This window comes from Narcine bancroftii, chromosome 5, assembly GCF_036971445.1.
Source record: "Narcine bancroftii isolate sNarBan1 chromosome 5, sNarBan1.hap1, whole genome shotgun sequence".
NCBI classification, from domain to species: domain Eukaryota; kingdom Metazoa; phylum Chordata; class Chondrichthyes; order Torpediniformes; family Narcinidae; genus Narcine; species Narcine bancroftii.
Window position 1 is genome coordinate 79699225 of NC_091473.1, and position 9373 is coordinate 79708597.

Sequence of the window (9373 nt, forward strand, 5' to 3'; positions counted from 1 at the left end):
TTACCAATTTCCTTAACAGAGAAATTCTTTAATGAACTAAAGAGAATAATAGGGAAATTGTTTTGGAAAGGGGGGGGAAAACCGAGGATAGTGTTAGATAAATTAACAGAGAGGTACAACCAAGGTGGTTTGCAGTTACCAAACTTTAAAAATTATTATAGAGCAGCACAATTAAGGTATTTATCAGATTTTTACCAGACAAAGGATAAACCAGACTGGACTAAGATAGAACTAGATAAAATAGGGGAGAAGGTACCGGAATATATACTTTATAAGTGGGATGAAAAGCTGGTACAATATAAAAGTTCACCAGTACTGCATCATTTACTCAATATATGGAGTATTAAAAATGAATTACCAAATACCAAAATTACTATTGACTCAAAATCCGCTAATCCCCTTTACAATAGATAACTGTTCCTTTAGAGAATGGGAAAGAAAAGGAATCAAAAGAATAGAAAATTGTTTTTTGGGAAATAATTTATTAACATTTGAACAGTTGAAATACAAATATGGAATAACTCATGGTACAATGTTTGCATATCATCAACTGAAAGCTTATTTAAAGGATAAATTGGGAAACAGACTGAGATTACCAGAAGGAAGCAGCTTTGAATATGTGATTACAGACACAATGATAATTAAAAGATTTATAATAAACATGTACATTAAACTGCAAGATAAGGAAAATGATGAAATAAGCTATAAACCCAAACAAAAGTAGGAAAAGGATTTAAACATAAAGATAAAAAATGAAACATCTTCTTTATGTTCTGGAACTATAAAGAATATAATAAACACAAGGTTATGCATAATACAGTATAATTGGTTACACAGGTTATATATCATGCCCCAAAAGTTTAAAAAAATGGGATCCAACATTATCAGATAGATGTTTTCGCTGTAAGAAGGAAATGGGAACAACAGTACATGCAATTTGGGCATGTGAGAAAGTGAAAATGTTTTGGGAAGATCTAAGTCAGATATTAAATAAAATCACAAAAAATAACATCCCAAAAAATCCAGAGATCTTTCTTCTAAGTAATATAAGAAGTAAGGAATTAGATCTCAAATTGGATAAAGCTCAAAAAAGATTTATTATGATAGCCTTAGCAGTAGAAAAAAAATGTATAATGTCAACTTGGAAAATGGAAGAGAGCCTGAGAATTACAGCAATGGTACATGGAAATGAATAAATGTATTCCATTTGAAAAAATAACATAATTTAAAAAATAAAGTCACATTATTTAAACAAATTTGGGAACCATACATGGAACATAACAGAGAGGGCTCGCCTCGGACCTCCACCCCCTAAAATGATAAGACCAAACGACTTGATTTAGTCTGTAAAAGTAGATGGCACATTTTTCTTGTTTAGGGAAGGTGGACCATTTATTCAATATTTTCATTTGTGGTGAGTTGATCTGGCTCTGTTTTCTTTCTATGATTATGTATGATAATTGGGCTGTAAGATGAGATCGGAGTGATCGGCGTGGTTTAGCTATATCTGTAGGTTTTTTTTAAGTTTTTTTTTAAGTTTTTTTAATTCAGATTTGTTTTTTCTTCTTTTTTGGGGTTTTTTTTTCTCTTTTTTCATATATTGTTATTAATTATATCTTTTTTTTAGAGATAGTTCACACCCTAAACTGATCTAAAAAAATTTTTTATGATATATTTTTATTCTGTAATATTATTGTTTAATATCTTTGTATTAATTCATTACTTACTATGTATTTTTTATATCTCTTTGAACTGTATGTGTTTATAAATTATAATAATAATAAAAAGATTGAAAAAGAAAGAAAAGGGAAGGTGGGGGATGGAGAAAATGCCACTGTGTATATTTAATGAGAAACGTTTGTATATATTTTGGTTGATATGGTTCACAGTATGAAAAATAAAAAAATGATTTAAAAAATCATACCTGTGCTCAAGAAGAATGTGGTAACCTGCCTAAATGACTACTGACCAGTGGCCCTCACATCCACAGTGAAAAAGTATTTTGAGAAGCTGGAGTTGCAGCATATCAGTTTCTGTCTGAGCAATGACATGGATCCATTCCAATTTGCCTCCCATAGCAAGATATATGGCAGATGCTATCTCAATGGCTCCACACAAAGCCCTGGACAGCAAAGGCGCCTACATCAGGATGCTCTTTATTGACTACAGTTTGGCACTTAACACCGTCATCCCCTCAAAACTAATCAGCAAACATCAAGACCTGCACCTCAATACCCCACTATGTAATTGGATCTTGGATTTCCTCACCTCCAGACCCCAATCAGTGAAGACTGGTAAGACTATTTTTTCCACAATCTCCATCAACACCAGAGAACCACAGGATTGTGTTCTTAGCCCCTGCTCTATTCACTTTAAACTTAAGATTGTGTGGCTCGGTATGGCAATAACTCTATCAACAAATTTGCTGACAATACCAAAGGGGCAATGAGTTAACACAGGAGGGAGATTGCAAAATTGGCTAAATGGTGCACTAATAACAACCTCGCACTCAATGTCACCAAAACCAAGGAGCTGATTGTGTAGTTTAGGAAGGGAAAACCAGAGGTGTACAATCATTGGAGAATCAAAGGGAAAAGGATGAACAAATTTAAATTCCTAAGAGTCACTATCTCAGAGGACCTTTCCTGAACCCAACATACAAATGTCATCGTGAAGAAAGCACATCACTACCTCTACTTCCTCGGGAGTTTGTGGAGATTTGGCATGACATCAAAAACTTTAGCAAACTTCTACAGATATGTAGTGGAAAGTGTATTCACCAAATACAATGCAGCTTGGTATGGGGGCACCAATGTCTCTGAGCAGAAAGCCCTGCACAAGGTAGTGGACAAGCCCAGCACATCACAGACAAAACTCTCCCCACTATTGAGCAAATCTAAATGGAAAGCGGTCATGGAAAACAGCAGCAATCATCAAGGATTTCCAGGAAAGAGGTATAGGTATCAGAAAATTCATACCACCAGTTTCAGGAACAGTTGTCTACCCCTCCACCATCAGACTCCTAAATATCAAACTTAATCAGAACTCTTACTTTGCACACTATTGATTATTGATTTTCTATATTGCACAGTTTGTTTGCACTCTTTTCTCGTTCACATTTCTCTCTTTTGTGCACGTATCTTTTCTTGAGTAGATTTTTTTGTTCTACCAATAAGTAGAAATGCTGCCTGGCTAACAGGATAAAGAATCTCGGGGTTGTATGTGATGTTATGTATGTACTCTGACAATAAATCTGAACTTTGACTTGAAAATATATTGCTGTTCCTTTGCTCACTTGCTCAGACACATTTGATGAAATCCCTTGCCATAATGGAGCTGGCCAAGAAGAAAATCAATCTTTGCAGGGCAACTAGGAATGTACAATAAACATACCATTTAGTATTATTTTATATTGTTCTCAATCCTCCCCTGACTCTTGTATATTATTTATAAAATTTAATGGAGTCCTCTTTCAAATTTCTTCACCCCTCTCCCCTTTTGCTAAGTATCATTTCCTAATTCCATAAGGAACAGAAAAAGCTTGGGATAGATGACTAATGCTCTCTAAAAGTGGATAAGATGATTAAGAAGGTATTCAGGATACTTACCTTCATTAGTAAGGGCACAGAATATAAGAATAGGGAAGTGGTGGTACAATTATAAAAATAAATAGTTAGACCACAACTGCAATTCTTGTTGTCACATATGGGAAGAATGTGATTGCACTGGAGATGGTGCTTCAAGATTCAGGATGTCGCCTGGAATGGAGAGTTCCCTTTCTGAGGAGAGACTGGGTAGGCTGGGTTTGAAAATGTGAACTAACTGAGGTGTCTAAAATTGTAGGGAACATAGATGAGGTAGATAGAAACTTTTCCTCTACATTGGTGTCAATAACCAGATGGCAGAGGGAAGCTAGGAGATTTAGAGAAGATCTGAAGGAGTTTTTATTTTCACCAAGAAGATGGTGAAATCTGGACACCATGGGCTGAAAGCTTGGAAATGGGTCAAAGGTCTTTTTGGGCTGAAGATGGCAGCGTTGCAGACCAGAAAGGAGTAGCAACATATCTTCCAGTGTTCATCCTACTGCCTGCTTGTTATGACCAACAGCCCTGTACAGGCTTAATCTGCCTGTAGAACAGGGCCAATGGTTTTTCTTTAGCATTGGTGAACTCCAAGGTCTGCGCCTAAGATGGCTGTGCCTATGCTTGGCAGTCCAGATCATGAGGGTTGTGGCGCAGGAAGGAAAAGCCTGGGAAAAGACCCAGCAGACCAGAGAGGGAGGGGGGGGGTGGTGGGCAGACTGTTGGAGGCAAACCAGCAGGCCTCGGGAACCAAGTTTCAGAACCATTATTCCAGAGGGTGTCTTTGATGAATAGGGCTCCTGTAGGGTCTCAAGCACTGAGAGCTTCCTATTCATATCAAGGGTTCAAAACCAGGGATTCGAGGAGGGTGACCTGGGATGCCCAGAACTGAGGTTCACCGCAAGAGCAGATCAAAGGCTGTGCTGTTACCGAGGTGATGGGCGAGCAGGAGGCAGTGGTATCAGAGGAGGTGACAGGATCTACAAACACTTGGTGTCTCTGAAGTAAATCCTTTCTCTTCATCAGGGTACCTTCACTGGGCAATCGAGATAAACTTAATGCATTTTGTGCGCATGACAGTCATCGAATGACTGTGTGCTAAAATGCTTTCCCACAGTGTCTTGAGTCTAGACGGCGACCTTAATGGGTGAACCGCGGCCACAACGACCCTGGTGGGTCTGCTCACGGTGCCTCCAGGGCGGCAAGCAGCAAGGGTCTGCAAGAAATCCCCGACCAGGGTGTGAACAGCACCCAGCCCCGAATTCGCCACCGGCCTGGAGTCTCCAGAGCCAAGGCCTGTAACTGAGTCACGGACCACGGCCAAAGTCGGCGCCCAACGGCTCGCCGGCCGAGCCTTGACAGAACTTCCCCAAAGACCGAGCAAAGGCTGCTGCAGACTGCGCCTGCGCGCCCCGTCCGCCCCGCCACGAGCCCACCCGGCTGTCACTCAACGGGAAGCCACCATGAGCACACCCCACTTCACTCTTCTTGCTGCCAACAGTCAAGTTTCGCTGGGCTTCGGCTTTCACACTTCAATTGGTGTGTAAAAAAAAAGGGTTGGATTAGTGCAATATTGTACAAAGAATAGTTTTAGTGGGTTATTTCCCTCTTATTAATCGTCAATAAAACTCTCTTCCCCCCCCCCCCCCCCCCATGAACGCTCCAGATTACAACCGTGAGTAACAATGCCGACGTTCTCCGCGCCACAACCTGTTGCACTGGACCGACCATTTCCGCGTTCGTTCGTTCGTTCGTTCGCTGGGCTCCCGGCAGCGTGGAGTGGCCACCAGCACACGCACAACAACGGCGGAGGGCCGCCCCCACTTACTTTGCCACACCATTCTCTTCAGGCTGTATGCTGCAGTTGCCATCTTTACTTCTCCCGGAAAACTCCCTCCAATGACGTGCGCCAACGAGCAATACGCGGACTTTAGTCAGAAGGCGGCGGGCAGCTTTCGGGAGATGTCACTGAACCCAGAGGCGGTGCATAAACCAAAACAGTGGTTCCAGAGAGGAAACCCAGTGCAAACATGAAGCCAGCAGCTCGAGAGGAGGCCCCCAGTTCAAGCTCCAGGGAAGAGAGGGCACAAGCATCAAACCATCAGCTCCAGCGTTTAAACCTAGTACAAGCACCAAATCGAACAGAACTGCAGATGATGGGAAATCTGGAAGGAGAGCATGACTGGCTGTATCTGTGGAGAGGTAAACAAAGTTTACCTCATGCAAGGTCATCAACCTGGAACAAGAATTTAAACCAGGAATCTTTGAAAGATGTATTTGTCATTGGCAAACTTGGATACCTTACAGTGAATAAAGAGAAGCTGCGGGGACTCAACAGGTCAGATAACATCCAGGCCCACCATTAGCTTTGTGTTCCCTCAAAATTCCCACATTGCCCTGTGGGTTCTTAGCAAAGGGCACCTGAAAATCTAAACGCACAAATCCATTGGTTTCCCCCTTCTTGGCATGTCCTGGAAGAAATCCTTTCATAAATCCTAGGTAACTCTCAATCTTATTATTCTTCTACGGCAGTTCTCCTATTTTCCTTGCTACTGATATTAGGCTGGTAAGAAATAAATGACTTTTTTTGTCCACAGAAGCTGCCTAAACTGCGGAGTAGTTTCAGCATTCTCGAGATACTGAGCACAATGTAGGGTCAACACTGGCACCTCTAGAAACCAGGAACGCATTGCAAAAACACTACTTCTAGCTTCAGTCAACAGAAAATGATCGTCAATCCCATAGAATTGACAACGGGTCCTAAACTAACTCAGAAGTTCAACTCTGAGAATGCAAACATACCCACAGAAGAAGTTAATTTATCTTACAAGTTATATGCTTGTCTTCAAGAGAAGAGCCTTTAAACCTCAAAGTGGCATTACAGGGGAAGTGTCTGCATCTCTGCCCATAGTCATTGTGCAGAGGTCAAAAAAGTACATGGCTTCAAGTTCTTTGGAATACCTATCTTCAATAACCTGTCCTGGGGCAACCACATTGATGAAAGAAAACACACCAATCCCTCTACTTCCTTAGAAAATTCAAGAAGTTCAGCATGTCCCCCAACAACTTTTACAGGTGCAACATCAAAAGCATTCTTGCCAAATGCATTTCAGCATGGTATGGGTTATGGATGTTGCTCTGTTCAAGTTCAGAAGAAGCTGCATCATGTTGTGAAAGCAGCTCAGAATATAACTTACTTTCTCTCCATGGACTCTATCTACATTTCCTGCTGCCTAGGAAAGGTGGCCAACACAATGAAACCCACATCACATTTCAGATATACTCTCTTCTCCCACCTCCTATTGGGGAAAAAGCTTAAGAGTGTGAACAAAATGCACTAACATGTTTAAACAGAGTTTAGGCTCATGAATGAACACCATAGCAGTGTTGTCTTGCTTGCCTTACTTGTTGATAATTGACCCCTTTCATTATAATTCTATAAATTGTCTTTACAGAGCTGTGTGAAATATTAGATAACCTGTTAGTCTGTTTGCTGAAGAGCTCTCATTGGGCTAGGTATTTTGTCACAAATAAACTTCAACTTGCCGAAGTAAAATACAAAAGGCCTTCTCTATGTCGGAGAGACTGGGTGCAGACTGAGAGATTGATTTGCTGAGTACCTTTGCCTGTCTGCACCAGTGGCCAACCATTTCAGTTCTGCATCCCACTTCCATACTCACATGTCTGTCCATGGCCTTATGTATTGTCCCACCAAGACCACCGTAAATTGGAGAAACAACATGTGATTTTGCATCAGGGAACTCTCCAGTCAGATGGCATTAACACCAACTTTTCTGGTTTCTCCTAACCTGCTCTCCTTCCACCCTCCCTTCCCTTCCCCCTGTCTTCTTTCTCTCAGCTCTCCACCCCTTCCCTCTCTATTTACCTAGCCATCCTTCCCGCTTGTTGCTGTGCCCTCCCTCCCTTCTCCACCTGCCTTTGCAATCATGCTCCACCCCTCACACTTTCCCCTCTACCTTTTTATTCAGACACCTCCCGATATTTTTCCATACCTTAATGAAGGGCTCAGGCCCGAAATTTTGGTTATGTATTTTTATCATTGCTATATAAAAGACTATTTGACCTGCTGAGTTTCTCCAACATTGTTTTTACTTAAATTTACCGAATACTATTGAGCCTGTTGATCACAGGCTCCCCCCCCCCCCCCCCCCCACCAGCTTGTGATATCACATGCATTTTTATCAGATTCCTGATTGAGGGCGAATTCTAAGTTTGCAAAGACAAAAACTTGGTGCCCAGTCCAGTGGAGTTGGTATTGTTGATACTGACTTCAGTAAGTGTCCTAATATCACAGTGGTAATTGTCCCATCTGATGTGTAGCATCATCTAATGGTAACGGTGGTGGTACCTCTGCAAACTCAAAGTGTTAATGGCAGGTTATATACTGTAGGTTATGCATCCATAGAAGAATTTAAGGATGAAAATGCATTATAGATCTAGATTTTAATATCCATCTGCAGGTCATGAGCAATAAAAATAGAGCAGATTTCCAATGGAAACACATTCACAACATCTCATAATCAATGTTAAATTTCTGAGAGATAGATATAGCTGTCTTTCCCTTCAAGGGGTGGTGGGGTCAAATTCAAGACCTGAGAACGTTTGATTGAAAATCTTATCTTGGTATTCAGTGAGAAACCTGGTATGTTCATGCAAAAAGAGCCACTATTAACTGAAGGTGAATCTCAGCAGGTGCAAGGAGGGCTCTATTGTTTTTATTGTAAAGGTCAGTAATGGATGCTTTAGAGACTAACCTTCATGCAGGGGGGTGAGGGAGATCAAAGTGTTATCTGTCCATCATATCCTTAATGTCATTTCTACTAGAGAGGTGTTCTTTGCCTGTCAACATTGAGGCTATAGTACAATTGAATATCAAACGGGTCTCTAATTTGTAGGGAAGCAAAACCTGGCCACAGATTTCACTGTGCTTCATAACTGACTGATGTCAAAAGGCCATTATCGGGGGTGTGCCACGTAATGTCATGGAGCTAGACTTAAATTCTCTACTCTCTCCGAAAAAGTTTTTAAAAAGAGTTAAGAAGCCTGAACTGACTGCAAGAAAATAGAGGAGGAAGCTATCAGAAGGCCTATAGAACAATATACAATGCCTCCTAAGAAAGATAAATTGACTGTTACTTTTTAAGAACTTGAACAAGAAAAAGAAGCTGATAAAGAAGAGAGGCCTACCTTGAAGAAGGATCCTGGTGGGTAGGTGACCGTGGTCTTAAGCCTGGAGCTGGGGAGACCTTGGACATCGCTGTACAAGGTCTCCCCCGATAATTGCCATCTGCCACGGGTGAAGAAGTGACACTGCACATGCGCAACTCCTTGTGCTTGTGCAGAGCACAAAACAAAAATGGAGGCAATTTTTTAAAAAGCTCAAGAAGCCTCCAGCTCCAGTGAGCAAGAAGAGGAGCAGGAAGAAGAAGAAGAAATGTATGTTGAACAGAGAGTTTTGGCCAATTTCTGTCTCATATATCCACAAATGAAATGAAGAAATATATGGATACTTTCCAGCTATCTTTACCTCAGTCAACAATGGAAGTTAAAAAACGCAATGAGAGTATTATTGAAAATAAAGGTTCTACAAAGAAGGTGGAGAGAATGCTGTTGCAAATGGACAAAAAATTTGAAGTGATAGAAGAAAAATTAAAGGTAATGAATTTGAAATTCAGCATGTTAAAGAGCAAATTAAGAAAGTTCAAGATGAATAGGCCGCAATTAAAGATAAATTAACTAAAACTGATATCTTTGAAAATTTCAGTAGAAGA

General features: G+C 40.8%; 1 protein-coding gene across 1 annotated transcript in view; it reads right to left on the minus strand.

Moving 5' to 3' along the window:
• Window positions 1-5508, minus strand: part of stxbp3 (syntaxin binding protein 3) — a 96083-nt gene extending 90575 nt beyond the window's left edge. The window contains exon 1 of the mRNA XM_069937977.1: window positions 5410-5508. Within this exon, the coding sequence (XP_069794078.1) occupies window positions 5410-5452 (43 nt within the window). The 5' untranslated portion in view covers window positions 5453-5508. The remainder of the gene's footprint in view (window positions 1-5409) is intronic.
• Window positions 5509-9373: the final 3865 nt, after the last annotated feature.